The sequence below is a fragment of the Xenopus laevis genome, chromosome 6L (genome assembly GCF_017654675.1).
Source record: "Xenopus laevis strain J_2021 chromosome 6L, Xenopus_laevis_v10.1, whole genome shotgun sequence".
Lineage (NCBI taxonomy): Eukaryota > Metazoa > Chordata > Amphibia > Anura > Pipidae > Xenopus > Xenopus laevis.
Window position 1 is genome coordinate 133778085 of NC_054381.1, and position 24747 is coordinate 133802831.

Genomic DNA, 24747 nt, shown 5'->3' on the forward strand with positions numbered 1-24747 from the left:
GCTCTAGAAACTCTCTGTTTGTTTAGGATAGGAGCTGCAGTATTAACATGGTGTGACATCACTTCCTGCCTGAGTCTCTCCCTGCTCTGGGCTCAGATTACAGTAGAGAAGGGAGGGGTGGGGGGAGAGCAGCAAACTGAGCATGCTCTTGCCCAGGGCAATGAGGTTTAAGCTGAAGGCAGGAAGTCTGATACAGAAGCCCATGTGTACACAATAGAAGGAAAGAAATGCTGTGTTTCTTTTGACAGGGGACTCAGAGCAGCACTACTTTTGGGGTTTACTGGTATATTTAGATGGACCTTTCTGATAAGGCTTACTTAGTTTTAACCTTTCCTTCTCCTTTAAAACATTGTGGCAGATAGGAGCTGTAACAAGAGTTGGGTTACTGGAATTCTGACTCCATTTTCCATCATACCACTGTGTATCCTACCACACCCCACCAAAGCAAAACAAAACAAAAAAAAGCAAATGCAATTGGTTATATACATAGACTTGAAACTAACATTCGTGGCTTGCTTTAGTATTAATTATATAGATTTTAACTCCAATCCCTGGGAAATGCATAAAAATATCACCATTACAAATGAACTCCTATAACAAAAGACAAACGTGGTGACTATACCATAAAAAGACCAGCTAAATATGGCAAATATTACAACAGATTAAACCGACATCCACAGTTGGACACAACTGTGGGGAACTAACTATTCCAGCTTGATTATCCCACAATAAATCTTAGTGCAAAATATATATAGTGATAGCGATATCCTCTCCCGTGTATGGCAGTTTACCAGCACACATCTGCTCCCAATGCTCCTGACATTCGTTAATGTATCAGAAAAAAGGCATAGATACTAAAAACAAGAGTTTTGGATCAATATACACAATGCCATTTGTGCTCACTGTTGACAATCAACACTAAATGTTCTTGGGTGAAATTAAAAACTGTCTAGCGAGGCACTTTTTAACAAACCATTGTTTAAGAGAAAGGATTTTTATCCATGTACTTCCTAAAGCAGCCACCTGTGACCCTACAGATGCGGTCAGTCTAAAATTCCCATTTATCCAGGAGGGTTTTGGGAGTTTTAGTTCAATATCTTAAAGGGGGAACTAAAATTTAATATAAGCTTTAGCATACATTAATACAATCAATTAAATATTCTGTACTTTTGTTTCTGAAATAATCAAGTTTATATTCACTATTCCTCTCTCCGCATCGGTTTCTCTTCATTCTGTCTTCATGCAGCAGTTGGGTGTCAGATATTTATTGACAGTTAGATCCAATATATTGCATACGGGGGATTTCTTTCCTAGCAGATGAATTCAAGCTCACTCAACTAACTGATTACAGTACAAACATAATCTAACAAAGTAACTGCCTTTTACACAAATTCTGCATGTAGAGAGACAGGATTTCCGGTGATTTTAATAGAGTGAGCTCTAATACATCTTCTAGGCAAAAGGAGCCCTCCTGTAAGATATATTTGATCATTCATCTGACACCCAACTCCTGAATAAAGACAGAATGAGGAGAAACGGATGCCGAGAGAGTGATAGAGAAGATAAACTTGATTATTTCAGAAAAGGTACAGAATTTTCAATTGATTGTATTTAGAACGTTTCTTATTTCAGTATGCTGAAGCGTATATTACATTTTCGTGATAGTTCCCCTTTAAGGAATAAATGGAGCTCATAGACATCCTAAAACATATTAATGTGCATACAGAAAAGAACACTGTCTTGGCAATTTGGGGCATGCAATTTGTGGCACTTAAGAAATTACCATTTCGATCTGTGAACTGATCAAAAGTGCTTGATATAATGCCACTTGCCACTCAAGGAATCAGTGAGGATTCAGCAGTTTCATTATGACATTTACTCTTCTCTCATGTCAACAACCCTACTTTGTGGTTTCTCCTTTATCCACTTAGAAAATGATGATTTCAAAGCAGCAACGATTAAGGGTCCTTATCCTTATGAAAGCTGTTGAACATAAAGATCCTGCGTTGGCACCTCGGCGGGCACTTCATTGACACTACAGTGCAGGGTGGAATCTTCAGATAGTTGGACACAAAAAACACAAGCTGATCACATCAGATGACTTCATCAGGGTCTGCAAATTCAGCAACTTCAATTTCCGGTAAATTGTCGGCATGCAAGGCTTCGCTCCAGCAGTTCTCTTGACTGCCTTTATCGGAACTGAAACAAGAAGAAATAAGGTCATGGATTTAATGGGTGCAATATTTATAGGTGTAAGAAAGCAGGTTCTAATGTAAAAATAGAGATCAAAACCAAGGGACTGACAAAAATCTCACCAGTAGGATGCTATGTTGGCCCACTTAAAGCAACCACCAGCTATACAAAATGTGAGGTTAACTGTGGATTTAGACAGCTAGATATAGAGTTAAAGCAACCACCTGCAAACACTGACATTAATAATCCCACAAGCAAGACACAGAAGGGCTCATTTGCTAATGTGAAGGGGACCCTGATTAACAAATCATAGGAAATATTGTTTTATCAGTTAATCCAGATATGGATGGTGCTGTAGTGCTAGCGGTTATTAGAATATTTTCAGAATGTAAATACTGTACCAGTTGTCTGTGGCAGTGGATTGGTCTGCTTCTATGGCAGAGGACTCCACCTCTCCGCTGCATTCACTTTCCTCACCAGACAGTCTGCGTGCCTTCCCTTCTCCTGTTGTCATCTGTCTGTACAATGGAATTAAAAAGAAGCATAATATACAGCCCGATTAATGATTCTGAATCTGCAGCAGTTTAAGTTGTCTTTCTTGATGTGCAAAACAATGGCACATGCGTGTCTGGAAACTGCTTTGCTCAAATGTAAAGAAGCCATTAATGGGCTAATACTGGCAACTTGAACACATCCCAGTTTCAGTTTTAATGATTAATATGTGACTGGGGCTTATTCAAATACTGATCATGACAGTTGGGAAATGCCACAAAACAATGATTGCATTGGTTGGGTCTGCATGGTTCAGGGGTCCCCAACCCCCGGGCTATGCTAAACTGGGCCCCCTCTGGTCTCAGCTGCAGTCTATAACAGCTGCAAAAACAATGAAACAGACCCTAATTACCTGCAATCCCAGCTCCCTGAGAAGCAAGTGTCATGACAACAGCTGTGCGAAGCCCAGGAAGCTTTCTAAGGACCAAAATACTGTTTGGAGCCTGAAATGCACCCATGCATCTACCCCCCCCCCCTGTTAAAATTTGTATTGCTTGAAACTGGTCCGTGGTGCAAAAAAGGTTGGGGACCGCTGGTTTAGGTGATACGGCAATCCAGGTTATGTTCTGTCAAGACTGTCAGATATCATTCTGTGTCTACATTTAGTTTTAAAAGGTTACAACATATGGAGAACAGATTTGTACTCTCTGCATACTAATAGCTGGTAATGGAAGTATATCATAATATGAAATGGAAAAAGAATTACATCAACTATATCTGCCCTTTGTCTATTGCAGAGGGACAAAGTTCAGTAGATTAAATGTTAATTATTGAGCCATTTAGGTTTCATGCTCACTGGAGTTGTAGCAGAAACCCTACACCCTTTCCTGCTAATGCATTGCTATATAGGTCACACACATTATGGGATCTGCCTGTTATGCTTCCTATTTGATGTACCAGAAATCACCTTTTTCATCGCTTGAAAATCACAGTGAGAGCTGAGACTTACACTAAAAGATGCTCCCCTTTAGGGTCAGGGCACACATGCAGATTCGGTGAGATTAGTCGCCTGGCAAAAAATCTCCTCTTCTTTGAAGTGACTAATCTCCCTGAACAGCCTCCCTGCCGGTTAAAATGTAAATCGCCGGCGGAATGGCATTCGGAGCGATTAGTTTTCCGAAGTCGCTCGAATTTGCCACATAGTCCCCCCCAGCCTAGCTGCCCCCCCCCCCCGGGGAAATTCCTGTAACTTTTTACTTACCCCTCAGAGCAGAGTCACAGCATCGGAGTTAACCGCAGCTATCTTCTGGGTATTTGTATCTTCTTCAGGCACTTAAGCAATTTCTGTCCATTTCAGTGCATGCGCAGTAGTTACAAACAGGTAAATTGCTCCAACTGCGCATATGCTGATTCGCAGGTCCCAGTCTCAGCTTACTGATGACCCAGATGATGGCGGTGCGGTGAACCCCTATGCTGTGACTCTGCTCCGAGGGGTAAGTAGAAAGTATGGGGCATTTCCCGGGGGGGGGGATCCCTGGTGGGAAAGCGTTTTGAAAAGATTTGTTGCCTGCAGTAGCGCAGAAACAAAATCTCCCTATGTGCCATGAGCCTTAGAAGCAGAGATTGTGACCCCGCTCGTGCTGTGAACTTGATGATCGATAAGGTTGGGAGCACATGCCTGCAGTGAGAGCAAAATCAGAAAAATTCTGTGGCAAAGCAAGGTAGGTATGGATCTTATAAATATATTGCAATAGTGTAGTAAACACAAAAAAAAGCAGTTAGATGCATCAGGAATAAAGTATTCACGGAGTACTTTATGGAGAACAGACTTGGTTTTTAATACATTAAAGGAAAAATATATCCCTAAAATGAATATTTAAGCAACAGATAGTTTATATCATATTAAGTGACATATTAAAGAAACTTACCAAACTGGAATATATATTTAAGTAAATATTGCCCTTTTACATCTCTTGCCTTGAACTACCATTTAATGATGGTCTCTGTGCTGCCTCAGAGATCACCTGACCAGAAATACTACAACTCTAACTGTAACAGGAAGAAGTGTGGAAGCAAAAGACACAACTCTGTCTGTTCATTGGCTCATGTGACCTAACAAGTATAGTTTGTTTGGTTTGTTTGTGTGCACCGTTAATCCTACAATCCCAGGGGGCAGTCCGTAAATTTTAAAATGGCAATTTTATATTTAGGATTACCTAATGGCGCATACTACTAAAAAAAGTATATTATTATGAAGACTGTTTATTTACATGAAGCAGGGTTTAAAACATGAGCTGTTTTATGCAATATCTTTTTATAGAGACCTACATTGTTTGGGGGGTATAGTTTTCCTTTAATTGCAAAATATAAGAAAATCCCAGCTGTAAATGATTTAACTTTTAATTTAGCAAACAAAATAAATCAGGATATTTAAGATTAGGATCTAAAGAGTTGTAATACAGTAAAAACTCTATTTAAAATCAGACTCTGTGCTTCCACTCAGCCCTGCAGTATTTCCTGGTGTGTTACCTCTGGTCCTGCTGTAGACTCCAGTGTCCCCCCAGTTAGTGGAGAAACCCACACACAGCTGCAAGTCACCAATAATGTAAATCTGACATCCAGTAGAACCAAAGGGCTTTAAGGAGGCCAATGAGTTAAATATATATTATTGTATACATAAATTAATTTACTACTCACTGTATTTGGGATTCAAGCACTTCAATTTGCTGCTTCTTTTCATTTAACAACTTTTTCACAGCTTCAAGCTCTTTCTGCTTTTCTACAAGATCTCTTTGAAGTCTGTAATTTGTTTCTTCTAGAGTTTCACAAAAGGCCTATTTAAAGAAATGAAAGAATAAAACAAACCCCCAAACTGTTTATGTGTGATAATATCTATGCTGGATCTATTTTTTTGCATATTAATTATGTTTTCCTGTGTGATTCCATTCCTAGCTCCATCTGATCTCAAAGGGGTGGTTCACCTTTAAATTAACTTTTAGTATGTTAAAGAATGGCTAATTCTAAGCAACTTTTCAATTGGTCTCCATTATTTATAACTTTTTAATTATTTGCCTTCTTCTTCTGACTTTTTTCATCCTTCAAATGCTCTGTAATTTATATGAATTGCTACTTTTTATTACTCCTGTTTGTATTCAGGCCCTCTCCTATTCATATTCCAGTCTCTCATTCATATTAATGCATGGTTGCTGGGGTATTTTGGGCCCTAGCAACCAGATATTGCAAACTGGAAAGCTGCTGAATAAAAAGTTAAATGACAAAAACCACAAACAATAAAAAATTAAAACCAACTGCAAATCGACTCAGAATATCACTCTCTAAATTATTCTAAAAGTTAATTTAAAGATGAACAATCCCTTTAATGCAAGATTCTAAGCAGGAGGCTTTTCTGCACTATGCCAAGTCAAAATCATTTATCCAATTCTACACTATGAAAAAACATTATTTTTAATTATAAACCACATTTGACATCTTAACAATACATATCTAAATTGTATGTATGTATGTATGTATGTATGTATGTATGTATGTATGTATGTATGTATGTATGTATGTATATATATATATATATATATATATATATATATATATATATGCTATTTAGTATAAACAAACCAAAAATTGTGAGTAAAGGAGAATAATGTACTAAGACGATGCTACTAACATGCTCAAAGCAACCAACATCTGCAACTTAGATTATGGATGGGGCAGGGAAGCTTCCTCGTTGTCAAATAAGACAAATATGGGGGACAACTTCCCTGCTACCAGCAAGTGCTGCGGGGAAATATCGTAATAATAATCATAGAAAAATAAAGTTATAAATAGACAGGGATATCCAATCGGCAGACCCATATAAGATAATAAATGGACAGCTTATACATTCTGGCAAATAAAGTACATTTAAGGTTTTGGACAGGTTTATATCACCCAAAGTGACCTCATCTGATGTATCACTTGCAAATTCCCGTCTTCTTCAGTGCTTACCCAAAGCACAGTAAATTAACTGACTCACCCTGCTCTCTTCCAGGCTGTCAAATGGACCAGGGGGGTCGTCCAAACAAAGAAATAATCTCACTGGTGCACTAAATAAAACAGAAACATTTCACATTACACCCCGCATGAGTAATATAACAATTAATTTTACTTTAGACAAAGTATGATATTTTCTGAAACCATAGATAACTTTTCTGTATATTTAATTTCTTGTCTTTGAACAGAATAGTTTATTTTCTTATATGAATTATGTTTTTCCCAAAACACCAGGTAAGCTCTAGTGATCCAGAACTTGTATTACTAGAAGTTAAAAGCCATTGTGCTGGGAAGTGTAGTCACCCAACGGTAACCTATTCCTGCTTTGCGCCGATACTGCACAAGAAAATCGGCCCGAAAATAAATTATGACCCTATGGATTATCCAAATCCTGCAAAGATTGGTGGAATGTGGCCCAATTCAGGTCTCTGCAGCACCTTGTCTCTGCCTGCAAGTCCTATCTTAAAGGATAAGTAAACCTTTTGCAATGTACATTCATTATTTATTTTGTTTTTATTCCAAGATATTAAGGGATACATGTGCTGTTAAAATGATTGAATTTTATTAGAGCAGTGCCACCTGCTGGTCAGTTTCTGACCAGTCTGACCAGCAAGTAGTCAAGGAAGTTGTCAGGAGAAAGAAAGAGGCTGATGTTCTTCTGCTTATCAGCCTCTTTCTTTCTCCTGACAACTTCCTTGACTACTTGCTGGTCAGACTTGTCGGAAACGGACCAGCAGGTGGCACTGTTGTAACGAAATTCACTCATTAACAGTACCTGTATCCCTTAATATCTTGGAATAAAATAAATAATGAATGTGAATTAAAAAAAAATGTTTAGAATAGCACCCTCAGGTGGGATAGGGGATGCCCATATGCTGCGCTTCATGAATACAGCATTGTTGAACACAAACAGCACTGTATTCTTATGAGAAGCACAGGTCTTTACCTGCATCTAGGGAGCTTAGTGTGGGGTTAAAACACATGGTGATTTGCAAATGTTTTATGCATTTTGCACCAGCCCTATAGTCTCAGAGGTTGTCTATCATCTTCTATTCTGTTTGGACTTTGCAGATTTTAAAAAGATAATGCTTTTTAAAGTTTTGTGTCCATAGTGGACCGTTAAGACGCAGCTCTTTAGTTTTTGCTGAAACGGCAACTGTCAACATTGGCTGTACTATAAACTGCTCAAGAGTCACTCATCTTTCTCTTTACTGTAGAACATATTTTTAAGATTATTGATGAAATACGGTTACATTGGTGATTGCAAGACTTTTAGCTACGTATTGTTGGAAGCCATAACAATAATTCATGTTTAACCACACTCCAGACAATATGTTTCTTAGTTACAGGTATTTATATGGCTCAAGAGACTTGCATAGGTGCCTACTGAAACTGTAATAATAGAATATATTCTTTTGCTTTTCCATTTATTAGAACTTCCCTAAGGGATTTGCAGATTAGAATTTACAGTTTCCTTTTTTTTTTTTTATATATATATAAACTACTGAAGATTCTAGATCCAAGTCTTTTTTTTTTGAACAGTGATTATTCAGGTTTTTTTTTTTTAAACCAACGGCAAGATCTTTCTGGGGTCAGTGAACAACATTGTTCTGTGTACAGAGATTTCCAAGTGACCTCCTTCCACCTCTCTGGCTGTTGTTACGGAATGTCCTTGAGCAAACAGGGCAGCCTGTTGTACTAGCGAAGCTTTAAAAGAACTCATGAATAATAGAACAGAAGGCATAATGAATATAGAACAGCCACAAACTACCAGCCATGTACAGATAATTTTTGTATTTATTTTTTACAGCAACATAATGTCTGCTAAGAAAATAACTATTTAAAGGAACAGTAACGTCAAAAAATAAAAGTGTTTTAAAGTAATGAAAATATAATGCAGTGTTGCCCTGCACTGGTAAAACTGCTGTGTTTGCTTCAGAAACACTACTATAGTTTATATAAATAAGCTGCTGTGTAGCAATGGGGACTGCCATTCAAAGGAGAAAAGGCTCAGGTTACACAGCAGATAAGCTCTGTAGAACATAATGGTGTTATCAGTTATCCATTCGTTAACCTGTGCCATATAGCCGTTTTTAAATTTACGCCATTGCTACACAGCAGCTTGTTTATATGAACTATAGTAGTGTTTCTGAAGCAAACAGATCAGTTTTACCAGTGCAGGGCAACACTACATGATATTTTCATTACTTTAAAACACTTTCATTTTTTGGTGTTACTTTTCCTTTAAGGAAATAATTGTGAAAAATTGACCCTTAATAGGGCGGTTCACCTTTAAGGTAACTTTTATTTTATTATTTTGTAATAATCTAGAAGGCTTTACTTCTCATTCATTGAGGCTTTATATCTGAAGCGTATGTATATAGTACAGAACACAAGTTCATGGTAAAAGCTGTGCATGGAGAATACAATTGGGCTCAAACAGTAGTGTCCCTGTGTCAAATGCATGTACACACTCACAAGAACTGTGTTCATGTTAATGGCTGAAGGTTGGATGAAGTAGTAAGTTATGAGTTTTGGGAAGGGAGGTAATGTTGAAGAAGACTACAGCTCTTAAAAGGGGTTGTTCACTTTTAAAACACTTTTTTCAATTCTGTTGTTTTTAGATTGTTCCCCAGAAATAATGACTTTTTTCAATTACTTTATATTTATTTTTTACTGTTTTTCCAAAATCTAAGTTTAAAGTTGAATGTTCGTGTCTCTGGTGTTTGACAGCTCAGTAATTCTAATGTTGATTCTAAACTGTTACAATGTTGATACATTTCTCAGCAGCATCTCTGGAGTATTAGCAACTATTGTATCAATTCTAACAGCTGCCTTTAATGAAACCCAGGGATTCTGCTCAGCAGGGACAAAGATAAGAAATTTATCAACTAAATGTATCAATTTAAAACAGTTTACAGGGTCGGCGATCCCCCTCCCAGAGCTGCTTCAGAAGGTGAATAATGGCACTTTATACTTCGATATTAGAAAACCGGTCACACATAGAAAATCATTGGAAAAAGTTGTTATTTCTGGTGATTATCTGAAAACAACTAGTTGCCTATTTATGAAGTTAGTACCCCCTTATTTAGTCCACATCTAGTCAAATGATTAGTAGGGATGAGCCAACGCCAACATTTCAGAATTTGGATCAATACTGAATGCCCCATAAAATATTTGACTGAAAACCATAGCCGAATCCAAAGTCTGAATTTGTACATTTAAAGGGGACCGTCACCCAAAAAAATTATTCAAAATCCTATTTAAATCACATTAGTCAAGCAAAATGAACTTTAATTGCACTATATGAATGCTTTGAATCTTGTTTCCTTCACTCTGGGAACTCATAATTATAGCAAGGAGGAGCCATTTTGTTTTAAGACAAGCCTTGCATCATCTCAGAATCTTGTTTGTGCACCAGAATGGGGGACCTGATGTCCATCCCCAAGCCCTGGCTTCACAATTAAATGGTTAAGAGAACTGGGGGAATGTGGGGAGAGCAGTGACATCTAGGAAGTGCTGAATGGAAAGTGAAAGTAATTGCCTGCTGAGAAATACTGGAAAAACTGCTGTGTTTGCTTCAGAAACACTACTATAGTTCATATAAACTAACTGCTGTGGAGCAATGGTGGAAATTAAAAAACGGCTATATGGCACAGGTTAACTAATGGATAACAGATAACACCATGAGACAGACAGAGCTTATTTGCTATCTGCTGTGTAACCTGAGCTTTTTTTCCTTTGAATGTCTGCCCCCATTGCTACACAGCAGCTTATTTATATAAACAATAGTAGTGTTTCTTAAGCAAACACAGCAGTTTTACCAGTGCAGGCAACGCTGCATTATATTTTCATTACTTTAAAACCCGTTTATTTTTTGACGTTACTGTTCCTTTAAAGGTGAACCACACCTATCAGCACCAGTCATATACATATCATCATCATATAATATAAAAGGAAACATCTCCCCTTATTACTACAAAAGAAGTGTGCCTCTTACCAGTTTGCAATGTCTTTGTGAGCCACCAGGTTCTGCAGAAATGCTTGTAGGCCCAACTGTCTCTCTTCCAGGAAGTCATATTCATAATTATCCTTAAACCAGCGCTTTGGTGGAAGTGCAAGCCTGAAGCCTGGAAACATTTCTTTCAGCTAAAAAGGAATAAAACAAACAAAAAAAAAAGTTTGACTTTCTCAAGTTAATAAATATGTCCATCTTTTTCTGAACATATGACTGAGGGTAGGGCTGTGGTTGTTAGTCAATAGCTTCTTGTAGGTGACCACTGCAAAAAATGATTGGCTAGTGCAAACATCCATGCAGTCCAGCTGCAATGAGAAGCAATTCCCTTAAGAATGTTCATGTTAAATGAAGTGTTTTCTTAGAAATTTAGTTTAAAGTTATTCGTACTTACAAATGGTACCATTGTTTAGAATCCAATCTACCACCCATTTTCCCCTGGTAACCTGCACTTTATAGGCATTGGTACAATTACAGATATACAGGTATGGGATCCGTTATCCATACACCTCCAAATTAAGGAATGGCGGTCTCCCATAGACTCCATTTTTATCCAAGTAATCCAAATTTTTCCTTTTCTGTAATAATAATAATAAAACAGTAGCTTGTACTTGATCCCAACTAAGATATAATGAATCCTTATTGGAAGCAAAACCAGCCTAATGGGGTTATTTAACGTTTACATGATTTTCTAGTAGACCTAAAGTAGGAAGATCCAAATTATGGAAAATCCCCTTATCTGGAAAACCCCAGCTCCCGATCACAGGTCCCATACCTTTACAATAAATATTGTGGATAAAATACACCTTACCTCCGCCTGTATGAAGAAGAACCATAAATTATGGGCCTCACAAGTATAACCTGTTTATAGATACTTTGCCTTCTATTTATTTTCCTGCATAATTAAAGTATTAGACTATAGCAGTATATACTACCGTATACAGTATGCAAGGAACATTTATGTCTCTTTATGATTTCATTTATAAAGGTAAGTAAACAAGGAGCTGCCATACTGTAAATAACAACTGCACTTTACATGTGCAGCCACTAGGGCTGCTACTGCTATTAGAAACTCCTATTCGTATGTATTGACAAAAAAGGAAAAATAATGTACTGTGCAAACAATAGCATATGCCTTTATGAATTCGATTTATGTTTTGCTTACATCACAGCTATGGGCATTTCAGTCTGGGATCACGATACAGGAGTTACTGACTGAATCTTTTAACAGGACCTTTTCTTGCATTCCAGTATATTATTACCTGCCAAATGCCAAAACATGACCGAGCAAAGGCCTGAAGGGCATTTTTAAACCCTTTTTATAAGAATGCAGGTAAATGATACTGGATACGCCATGGAAAAGTTTGCAAGTAAGAGGATTAAAATTTTTAACTAAAATACTGGAAACAAAGTTAAGGCATAAATTGGCTTTGTACTGCAACTACTGTGCTTATCTAATGAACTGTTTTTTGTCTAGCTAATAGTTTAGGAGTCATATAATGAAAAACAGACTGAATTTGCGTGTCATTTTTAAATGAATTTTTAGTATGATGTAGACAGTGATATGCTATTTCGTTTACAATTGGTCTTCCTTTTTTGTGATTTTTGAAGTTTTTTGATAAGCAGCTCTCCAGAAATGTTGGTTATCTGGTTGCTAGGGTCCTATTTACACTAGCAACCAGGCAGTGGTTTGTATAAGAGACTAGAATAGAGCCTGAAAAATAAAAAAGAGAAGCAATAAAAAGTAACAATACAACTGTAGCCTCACAAAGCAATACTTTTTAAGCTGCCAGTGACCCGCATTTGAAAGCTGCAAAAGTTCAGAAGAGGAAAGCAAAAAATTAAAAAAACGACATCAGATAAAAAATGAAGACCAATTGAAAAGTTGCTAAGAATAGGGCATTCTATATCATAGTTAAACTGTCACGTTCATTTATTATATTTTAGGTGTGTATGCTGTTTTTTTTTTTAACTGTTGGCTTGTCTGCTTCTGTTTGCCACTCATTTCTATCAGCAGCAGTGAAATTGTCATTTTTGGTTGACACTTCTGAGAGGCTTAGCCAAATTTTAATATATTTCTTTGTGAATACATGACATAAGTTTCATATTGGTCAATTCATAAAGTTACATGAAGCTATATTCATCAGCACATACAATCTATGACTACGATTTACTGGAGAGGGCAGAGAATAAAGCAGTAGAGCTAATGCACTGTGCCTGTTTATCAGTAAAGGTAGGAGTGTAGCCAAGTATTAAGAGGAAATATAAATCTCATTCCTGGAATCTATGGCAGAAGTTTTTCTACTTACCTTGTCATTAAGTCTTGAAAAATCAGTATAGCGTCTGAATACAACCCAGTTCTCCTCTGTGCTTTTTCTTACCAAAATCTTGTATACCTGCCAAGAACATTTTTTTTAATAATCTAGGCAATACAGAGAGTGAGGCTCTGCCAAGCACTTATTTTAAATCAGATATTTGACTTTTTTTCATGGGACGCCAACATGTTCCAGTTTCTGCAGCCAGCTAAAAGCCGGAACTTACTGAAAGCTGCTGAAGGTCCATGTTCAGATAACAACCTTATTCACAGTCGGGAAGGAAAATAATAAATGACTAGAGTCCTGCGCGGAACCAATTTGTTGAACCCGACCCGCAAGTACCTTATCCGCAACCCGCTGACCATCAAGAAACAGGAAGTGCTGTCATTGTAAACCAGAAGTGACATCATTAGAAGTTGGCATGATCAGAAAAAAAAATTAGTAAAACAGGAAGTGCTGTCGTAAAGTGATATCATTGGAAGTAGGCGTGATCAAAAAAAAGGAGTAAAATTGAGAAGACCTGCTACCCGCAAACCCGGAGAACCGCGTCTATACCCACTCCCAAAATTTTGCGGGTAAAAACCAGTGCTTCAGTTTGTGCATATGATTAAAGGCCTTGAGCAAAACATGAAAGGCTCAATGCATTTCTCAAATAACATTAAAGAAAACTGCCACATATAATACTGGCAATTTTTTTTTTTTTTACTCCTATCGATCCATATCATTGCTGAAAACCCCAGTTCCCAAGCATTCCAAACAATGAAAATATTTAAAGTTAACTTTTAGTGTGTTATAGAATAGTCAATTCAAAGCAACTTTTCAATCGGTCTTCATTTATTTTTAGTAGTTCTTCTGACTCTTTCCAGCTTTCAGATTTCTGACACTGCAAACTGGAGTGCTGGTGAATAAAAAGCTAAATAACTAAAAAAAAACACAAATAATCAAAACCAATTGCAAATGGTCTTAGAATATCATTCTCTACATCATACTAAAAGTAAACTCCAACATGAACAACCCTTTTAAACATGAAATAATCCTAATAGGATTGTTTTGCCAAAATATGGATTCATGCAGCTTAGTTACCATTAAGTACAAAGTACTGTTTTGTTATCACGTTTACAGTGCATAATTATTTGTTCTGAACTTGTGTTTTATTTCTCACACAAACATCTATTGTGATGTTGCTACATGTGGGTTACATTAAAGGGATACTGTCATGGGAAAAAAAAAATTATTTCAAAATTAATCAGTTAATAGTGCTGCTCCATCCGAATTCTGCACTAAAATCTATTTCTCAAAAGAGCAAACAGATTTTTTTAAATTCAATTTTGAAATCTGACATGGGGCTAGACATTTTGTCATTTTCCCAGCTGCCCCAAGTCATGTGACTTGTGCTCTGATAAACTTTAATCACTCTTTACTGCTGTACTGCAAGTTGGAGTGATATCACCCCCCTCCCTTTCCCCCCCAGCAGCCAAACAAAAGAACAATGGGAAGGTAACCAGATAGCAGCTCCCTAACACAAGATAACAACTGCCTGGTAGATCTAAGAACAACAATCAATAGTAAAAACCCATGTCTCACTGAGACACATTCAGTTACATTGAGAAGGAAAAACAGCAGCCTGCCAGAAAGCATTTCTCTCCTAAAGTGCAGGCACAAGTCACATGACCAGGGGCAGCTGGGAAATTGACAAAATGTCTAGCCCCATGTCAGATTTCAAAATTGAATATAAAAAAAACTATTTGCTCTTTTGAGAAATGGATTTCAGTACAGAAGTCTGCTGGAGCAGCACTATTAACTGATGCATTTTGAAAAAAACATGTTTTCCCATGACAGTATCCCTTTAAGCAGCCTCTTACAATCCTTCACCAAGATTCCACTTTAAGAAAGAGGAACACCTAAAAATGAAAGCGTTTTAAAGCAACAGAAATATAATGTACAGGTATTGGACCTGTTATCCAGAATGCTTGGGACCTGGGGTTTTCCGAATAATAGATTTTCCATAATTTGGATCTTCATACCTTACTAGAAAATCATTTAAACATTAAATAAACAAGTACAATGTACTGTTTTATTATTACAGCGAAAAAGGAAATAATTGTTAATATTTGAATAAAATTAAGTCTATGGGAGACAGCCTTTTTGTAATACGGAGCTTTTCTGCATAATGGGTTTCCAGATAACAGATCCCATACTTGTACTGGTAAAATTAATCTGTTTGCTTCAGAAACACTACTATCATGTATATAAACAAACTGCTGTGTAGCAATTGAGGCAATTTAAATAAGGCTAAATGGCACAGGTTAAATAGCGGATTACAGATAAACACTGTAGGACACATTTTATAGAGCTTATCTGCCATCTGCTATGTAACCTGAGCCTTTTTTCCTTTGAATGGCTGCCCCATGGCTACAGGGCAGCTTGTTTATATTCTACAGGTATGGGATACGTTATCCGCAAACCCGTTATCCAGAAAGCTCAGAATTTCAGAAAGGCAGTCTTCCATAGACTCCATGTTATCCAAATAATTCAAATTTTAAAAAATGATTTCCTGTTTCTCTGTAATAATAAAACAGTAGCTTGTAATGATCCAAACTAAAATTTAATTAATCCTTATTGGAAGCAAAATCAGCCTATTGGGTTTATTTAATGTTTATATGTTTTCTAGTAGACTTATGGTATGAAGATCCAAATTATGGAAAAAGCTGTTTTCCAGAAAACCCCAGGTCCCGAGCATTCTGGATAACAGGTCCCATACCTGTACTGAATAACTATAGTAGTGTTTCTGAAGCAAACACACCAGTTTTACCAGAGCAGGGCAATAGTGCACTATATTTAGTTACTTTAAAACACATGCATTCTTGTTATTGTTCCTTTAACTGTTTTAATTTATGAACACGCTGAAGTTGAGTTCCATCGAATGGGCATTTAGCTGCTAGTGTGACTGCCCTGTGTATAGCAGGTATGGAACAGTCCACAGCACAGGCTGAGTACAATAGGTGTCAAGAGTCACATACAAGCTTAACATATTATGTCCAGCTATTAACTAGGGATGCACCGAATCCAGGATTCGGTTCGGGATTCGGCCTTTTTCAGCAGGATTCGGCTGAATCCTTCTGCCCGGCCGAAACAAATCCGAATTTGCATATGCAGATTAGGTGCGGAGAGGGAAATCGCGTGACTTTTTCACAAAATAAGGAAGTAAAAAATGTTTTCCCCTTCCCACCCATAATTTGCATATGCAAATTAGGATTCGGATTCGGTATTCGGCTGAATCCTTCGTGAAAGATTCGGGGGTTCGGCCGAAATCCAAAATAGTGGATTCGGTGCATCCCTACTATTAACATGCACATATCAGAATCACTGACCTCAGCAACCCATTTTGCTACTTAATTGGCAATTTACCTTACCTTGGAGAGTGTGGACACCAGTAAGATAGGACAATTTTCTGCTGGTGTTCATTTTTTTTCATTTTTTTGTGGTTATATATAAATAGTGATGTCATTCTGTCATATGACTCACTCAAACTTGTATATTATAATAAATAAAGTACCCCCTGAAAAATTAGGATATTAGAAACCACCTCAAATAGAGCCAAACATTCTACTAGTGGAATGTTAAATAGATTAGAGCAATAGTGGCACATTAAATCTGCAGCTACTACGGGTCTAGGAAAGACCTGAACTAAAAGATAAATAAAAAAAAAAAAAAATCATACACCTAGCCTGGACAAACTATACTTTTGAAGGGAAAGTGACCAGAGAAGTGGAATGATGAACCGGAATCCAGATGTGCCCATTAACAATAGAAGTACACACAAAAAGAAAAGTCACCAAGAGAATGGACTTCTGTATTGTGGTCTGGAAACAACCTAACAGCTATCAATATCATGCAATGCAAATACTGGAATATTTTCGATTTAATGCTCTGATAAAATAAGCGCTTTACAGGAAATAAATACAAAAGCCCTACACAAATCAAACATTGTGTTGTCCAAATGCCAAGTGAGTGGAGCTAATAGAAGCATTTGCCATTCTCCAGGTAGTATATCATCAAGTGCCATTTGATCTGCCTTCATTCTTACTCAATGTAATATAAATCCTTTCAAACACAGAAGCAATGTCATCAGCTGACAAGATGTGGCCATTTTCAGACCATGGATTCAAAAAAACGTGTCACATTTCCTGTTAGACCACTTTGAAAAATCCAGATAACCCACCTAAATACTCTTAGACTAAGGTATAACACATGTATCTATATGCGCAGTTTATTATGACAGGCTACAGCATATGTCAGGCAGATACTGCATTTTAAAAGCATGTAAAAACAAAATAAAGTCAAAATGCTCTATACTCAAACATATAGAACACATTGTTTTGCATTGTCTGTGACATCTCTTCTCAGAACAGTGCTGCAGGCCAAATACTGGAATATGCTAGTACAAGCAGTTAGGGAACTATAGCCTTGCAACTTTAATAAAGCAACACACGTTCATAAAATACTTCCCCATGCCAACTTAATGCATAGGGATATAATATCACCAAGTTAGCTGTGAAATTATTGATGTGCTGGTGGGAGGATTTTACAGCTCTGCTTGCTATGCAATATAATTGCAGGTAATATAAAATATATTATATATGGACAAAGGATCACTAAATCTATCTTATGTTCGAAAACTTTAATTAATTTGTGTGAAGGCTGATAATAATGGGCACCCTATGAGAGACAGCAAAGGCTGGTCTGGTGCTCATCTGCTAGTTGAAATACATGCATTTCCTGGGTTTTATTACATATTGTTGGCCCATTGTAATCCTGTACAATTGTTCCGGAACTCGGATATCATGGGATAGGTATCAAGGCTGTTGGCAGACAAATATTTGAATTGGCAGAGAAGCCAGTACTTACTTTCTGTAACTGCCATGTCATAGCAAGAGTTTCTTAAGCAGATAAGTGCATAAAGATATAGTATATGTTATATACCTTAGTCCAGTTTCAGTACAAGTCCCCCTTGGAGTTTCAACCTTTGATCAGGCACCTACCCCATACCTAAAATTACAGGTATAGAAAAAAGTGTGGTTTATCAGTAATTACGAGAGCACATGAGAAAGGGGGTAGATCCTCCAAAACGTTGAATGGAGATCTCAACAAACCATTTTGCATTTGGCAAATTGTTGTGATTGCCATCTGATTTCCATCTTGTTCTGGTTGTGTATGGAACCCCTTGAGCAGCAGAGTTCCCAGATAGAGCACCATGCTATTTGTTACATAGAACCTGTGTAAAATTGGTTTATCTGTAATTCTGCCACGGTTTAGAGTGCATCTACAGCAGCAAATATGTTTCCACAAAAAAATCTCAACCTAACAAAGCTTCGGACTGAACTTTTAGGTGTATCTAGAATAATTTTACTTTAACTGGCCTTCAGGCTGTGTCACTGCTTCAAGCCCCCCTGGGAAAGAAGCCCCACAGTTTAGGAACCATTGTGTTAGTCTAGTGGAGCATCTCCATCTGCCAATCCACTACTTTTTCTGCTGGTGTGCACACATAGCAGATTTTGCCATGGGTCTGTCTAACTCACAGCAGCCTCCACTCACCAGAACACCAACATCTCCCCTGGATGCTTTTTGGCATTTTCAGGGTTAAATGGGTTTTTCCCTTTTACATTAACTTTTAGTATGATGTAGAGAGTGACATTCTGAGACAATTTGCCAGTGGTTTTCATGTTTTATTATTTGTGGTTTATGAGTTATATAGCTTCTTATTCAGCAGCTGTCCAGTTTGCAATTTCAGCAATCTGGTTACTAGGGTCCAAATTACCCTAGCAACCATGCATTGATTTGAATAAGAGGCTGTAATATGCATGCCAGAGGGCCCTGTATAGAAAGACAAGTAATAAAAAGTAGCAATAACAATAAATGTGTAGTCTTACAGAGCATTTTTTATAGATGGGGTCAGTGACCCCCATTTCAAAGCTGGAAGTAGTCCAGCTTTGATATAATCATATTTTTTTTTTATATATCTAAAGGCATTAAAGGACAAGGAAAGGTTAACTTGCAGGGTTACTAATGTGTTAGGCAACCCTGGGTGACCCAAGCTAACTATGAGGCAGTGTTTCTTCTATTAAAAACACAACAGTTCAGGGTACTTGGTTATATTTTTTTTAACCATCTCCCAAGCAGTACTGACATGGCTAATTCAAACAATAGTTAATGTAATATGGCCACCATAAGTAGTGCAGAGACTACCTGGCAGAAGATAAACAATTGTGGCATGGCACAACTAGCCAAGTACTAGCTCACCAGTCTCTAGCAGAAGGCTTACTGGGGGTCTAGCACTCACCAGTGAGTTAACCTTTCCTCATTAAACACCTTCCTCTTGCTGAAGAAAAGATACCTATAAGGCAGACTCACCGTAAACTTTGCTCTTTCTTCCATAACTTCATATCCTAAAATAGTTGGAGTTGATGGCCTCTCCTCCAGTGACTCAGAAGCAGACTCGTCTGAATTTGGCTGTGTGCAGTACTCAACTGAAGAATCAAACTTAGTCCTAACAAGAGGGCTAGTGCAAACCGAGGAAGAACAACTGATTCGGTCAGGCACACTCAATTTTTTGTAGGTCCCGGGATTAGGTTCATCAGGTGGTTCTTTCGAAGAGTTTGAACTTGTCGAGGTGCTTCCAAGAGAAGAACTCCTTTGGCTTTTAATTGTCATATTGCCCGAAGCTGAATTGCTTATTGGGACAGGAATAGGAACAAAGGGAGCTGCCATCTTCTCTGATCCGTACAGCTTGTTTCCCAAGTCAAAACAGTATTCAAAGGACCATCTGAAAAAGAACCACAATAAGAAAACAAAACAACTATAAAAGTGATGGCTGTAAAGAACAGGAAAAATGACGTCCCTTTACAACAGGTAGCCCATAAATGTACAAGTACAGTGCTAGAGGTAAACCAACAACATGTTTGCTTTAGTTTTTCCACAACTGCACGGTGTGGTGTGGTTTATACAGTACCCCTCTGGTTTTCAGATATATGTCGGGTTTGACCAACCTTTTAAAGTCTTACTAATAACGAAGTAATAGATAAAAAAGAAAATCGTATCAATGATTTATCCATAATATAGTTTGTAAATATCTAGATTAAGTGGTTAAGCTAAATCTGACCCCAACGGACTTTTAGGCTGGACTTTGGTGGCAAATAGGCATTCTTCCAAAATTTAAACCCAACAGTCCATCAGGCCAAGGCCCCCAATCACTGCTCTGGGGCTTAGGGTAGTCAGTCCTGTAAGATAGGATCTACTACAGTACAGTACAAATGATTGGAGTTCAACAAGTTATTGCACTGATGCATGACAATCCTCTATATCTATAAGGATTCTTTCTTGATTCCACCATGTAAATATTTGCACAGCTAGCTAGGAAACCACCGTGCATTGATTCAAAGGCACTGTGCCAGTCTCACATAGAATAGGGACTTGCCACCTGACCATTTTAGTTTAAAGGGGAACTCCACCAAAACATAACTTAAGCTTTTTCAAAAAGTAAACATAATTTCAAGCAACTTTGCAATATACAACAATTAAAAAATATGCAGATTTTTCACGGTTTTTAATGGTTTCTGACATTTCCCTAAGCCTAGCCCCCTGCTCTCCTGCTGATCTGCCGCACTACTTTGCTGAGCTGTCGGACTACTGTAACTTTGTATCAACAGGCATCTGTCCTCAACCTGCATCCTCTAAACCCTCAATTCCTGCACATGTGATTTCAATAAGGAAAGAAACATCACAGTGCAATGCATTGTGGGTTATGTAGTTTCTGCATGCTGTCTGTAAGATGTGGAGAAGTTACAATTTGTAACATCAGTGTTTAGTCCCTCCTTGCCTGCCAGGATTTCAAATGACGCAGAAAGAGAACTGTTAAAAAGGCTGGATTACAGCATAGAAAATGGCATTTATTCATCTGTTTTGAAGAAACAGATAACGGTGATGGGTATATTAGGGAGTCTGTGTTATGTGGGCCTCTTTATCAGATTTTTGTTTGTCAGCCGGAGTTCCACTTTAAATATTTCCAGATTTTTCTTCTAATGAATACACAATAAAATAAGGGAATTGAAGATTGCTCACAATCCCTGCCTCATCCAGTACAGTTGGCCAAGTAGCCTGATTTGGTGACCCATATGCCGGACAGATCCACACCGACACAGTGCCTGTCAAACAGGATTTTCAAACCTAATACCTAATACCTGGCCAATTTTTAGGCTGCTATTGGTCGGACAGGGCATGAAAAAGGCTCATACACTGACCAATACACTGCCAACATGAGCTGAAGGGGCAGGTTGTATTAAGTTGTCTATAAGGCAAAGATGAAAAAAATGTCCCTTCACTGTTCCTGCAGTAGAGATCTTACACTGACATATAAGGGGGTATAACAAATATATAAAGGGGGTATAACTGATATATAAAGGGGGTATAACTGTTATAATAAAGGGGGTACAACTGATATATAAAGGGGGTATAACTGATATATAAAGGGGTATAACATATAAAAGGGGATATAACTAATATATAAAAGTGGTATAACTGATATATAAAGGGGTATAACATATATAAAAGGGGGTATAACTGATATAATAAAGGGGGTATAACGGATATATAAAGGGGGTATAACTGTTATAATAAAGGGGGTACAACTGATATATAAAGGGGGTATAACTGATATATAAAAGGGGGTATAACTGATATATAAAGGGGCATAACATATAAAAGGGGTTATAACTAATATATAAAAGTGGTATAACTGATATATAAAAGTGGTATAACTGATATATAAAGGGGTATAACATATATAAAAGGGGGTAAAACTGATATAATAAAGGGGGTATAACTGATATATAAAGGGGTATAACATATAAAAGGGGTTATAACTAATATATAAAAGTGGTATAACTGATATATAAAGGGGTATAACATATATAAAAGGGGGTAAAACTGATATAATAAAGGGGGTATAACGGATATATAAAAAGGGTATAACTGATATATAAAGGGGGTATAAGTGATATATAAAAGGAGGTATAACTGATATATAAAAGGGGGTATAACTGATATATAAAGGGGTATAACATATAAAAGGGGGTATAACTAATATATAAAAGTGGTATAACTGATATATAAAAGTGGTATAACTGATATATAAAAGTGGTATAACTGATATATAAAGGGGTATAACATATATAAAAGGGGGTATAACTGATATATAAAAGGGGTATAACTGATATATAAAAGGGGGTATCACTGTTATATAAAGGGGGTATAACTGATATATAAAAGTGGTATAACTGATATATAAAAGTGGTATAACTGATATATAAAGGGGTATAACATATATAAAAGGGGGTATAACTGATATATAAAAGGGGTGCGGGGGACAGTTGTCCAAGGGTTTTGAGGGGAGGGGGGGGGTCTGTGCTGCACTTACTTGGATTACCGACCCCCCTGCTCTCAGTGAGTTTCAGACTTCGGAAGACAGGGCGGTTGCTATGACACCAGCATCTTATTCCCCTACACCTGTGTAGTAGTTAGTTTTATTAGTTAGTCCTGGTAGCGCCGTATGGGTATTGGATAGGCTATGAGGGGGGTAGATAAAACGTCACCCTAAAATGCAGAGTGCTCAGCAGTCCCGCTTTTCCTAACACAGCCCACAGTCCCGTATCACTACTTACACCTTCCGCAAAGCTGTTGACTGCAAGCTTCCTCCTCCTTTCTTTCACTAAATCCCGACCCCACCGAAGTGTCATCTCGCGAGACTGGCGTCACGGTTACACGTGATGCATTACTTTGCTGCCTTGTAGAATCGGCGAGCAGAGGCAGCGTATCTCAATTGGTAGGCAGCGATCTGCCCAATCACAATCTGTTTTCCTCTGCTCGCCCCTCCTACTTTTGTTAGAGGAAAAAAGTTTAGTTTAGTTGCACGCTGCTGCCTCCGTTTGTTTCCTCAGAAGTGTCATTTTTGCTCAAAGCTCCGAATTGAGGCAGGGAACTGAAGAAAATATACATTGTTGTGGTTACTAACAGTACCTGCCATCTGAGCTGCTTGCCCCAATTTGACGAAAAAAAGGGAAAATTATTTTTAATGCAAATTAGGGCCAGTTGTTTTTGTAATTCGTCCCAGCCAGGGTTGCAATTTTCCAGTCATATTGGACTACTAATCTAATCCCAGGCAGGTTTTGAAAGTACAAACTAGCCAAGGTATGGATTTGGGCTACTTTTTGGGCCTTTGGATGGTTTGTACTATGAGAACGAGCCAATGTTTTTTCTTGCCCTTACGTGCTGAGCCTGCGTCTCCCAATGCATGTTGGGTAATGTAGTTTTTGTTTAACAATTTGCGAAGTTTAATGTAAGACTAGCATGCCCGGCATGCAATTGTACTGGCTTGTGTAGAAGTCTGGAGTTACCAGATTTTGGGGTTTGTACCCCGGTTTCCCATCACTCTTAAGCATTCTCACATTTTCCGGTGATTTTCCTCAATATCAAATATTTTGGGGCAAAAATCTGCTGGCCACCAAAATGGCTAGAGGTTGACCTGTTTTACCAATATTTATTGAAATTGTATATGTATTAGGGCCTTATGAGTCCCCTATACCTCCTGGTGACGGATGAATCTGTCCCATTTTACTTAATGGAAAAATTTGTGAAACATCGAAAACTCTGAAAAAGGCGTATTTTCACACATATTGATCTATTTATTAGACTTTTTTCACTGCACATATTGTGCTATTTTTGGGCTACCTCAAGTGCCTCTTGGCTAGTTTTGGGCTGGTTTTGTAGCTGACTTTGGTCCTAATAAGCCTTAGTCCTAGAATTTGTGTGCAAACATGGGGCAGAACAAGGGCTAAATTAGAAGATTACAATCAATTATTGAAGACGACCAAAAGTAATCATTTACACTTTGGGGCCCATTTACTTTGCTCGAATGAAGGAATAGAATAAAAAAAGTCGAATTTCGAATGTTTATTTTGGGTACTTCGACCATCGAATTGGCTACTTCGACTACGACTTTGAATCCAACGATTCGAACTAAAAATCATTCGAATATTCGACCATTCGATAGTCGAAGAACTGTCTCTTTAAAAAAACTTCGACCCCCTACTTCGCCACCTAAAACCTACCGAAGCTCAATGTTAGCCTATGGGGAAGGTCCCCATAGGCTTTCTAAGTTATTTTTGGTCGTAGAAAAATCGTTCGATCGATTGATTAAAATCCTTCGAATCGTTCAACTCAAAGGATTTAATCGTTTGTCGAACTATTTGCGGTAAATCATCGAAGTCGAAGGATTTACATTTGGCAGTCGAATATCGAGCGTTAATTAACCCTCGATATTCGACCATATGTAAATCTGCCCCTTTGTGTCCTCTGGTTCTAAGTCTGATGGGTGCGTCAATGAAGACCGGTGCTGGCGGGGTTTCCCATGTTTCACAGAGGAGTTAGATCACAGCGGCTGTCACTCACGTTTACCAATAAACAGACTTTTAAAATTTTGAATTGTGGTTCAATGTTTTTTGTGAAGACAAGGCCACTATTTTACACAATTTAGGGTTAATTTAGAAGAATCTAACAGGTACCAACATTCACCTTTACTTTTTAGGCTCTTTTTGTAAGGTGGCATCAGACGTTCCCAGACATTTTTATCTG

The 24747-nt window shown here is 37.7% G+C and overlaps 1 protein-coding gene across 3 annotated transcripts; it reads right to left on the reverse strand.

The window, feature by feature from the left end:
• Window positions 1-1198: 1198 nt before the first annotated feature.
• On the reverse strand, window positions 1199-22933 carry snx16.L (sorting nexin 16 L homeolog). Of its 3 annotated transcripts, none has more exons than XM_018268097.2 (8): window positions 22779-22933; window positions 19474-19885; window positions 13057-13143; window positions 10733-10881; window positions 6716-6785; window positions 5383-5519; window positions 2595-2711; window positions 1199-2199 (listed from the first exon to the last, which is right to left on the reverse strand). In XM_018268097.2, exons 2-8 carry the CDS (start codon window positions 19828-19830, stop codon window positions 2094-2096), a joined length of 1023 nt encoding a protein of 340 aa, XP_018123586.1. In that variant the 5' UTR covers window positions 19831-19885; window positions 22779-22933; the 3' UTR covers window positions 1199-2093. The 3 variants fall into 3 exon arrangements, with proteins under 3 accessions (XP_018123586.1, XP_018123587.1, XP_041422464.1); XM_018268098.2 differs by lacking the exon at window positions 22779-22933 and adding an exon at window positions 22535-22772; XM_041566530.1 differs by lacking the exon at window positions 13057-13143.
• Window positions 22934-24747: the final 1814 nt, after the last annotated feature.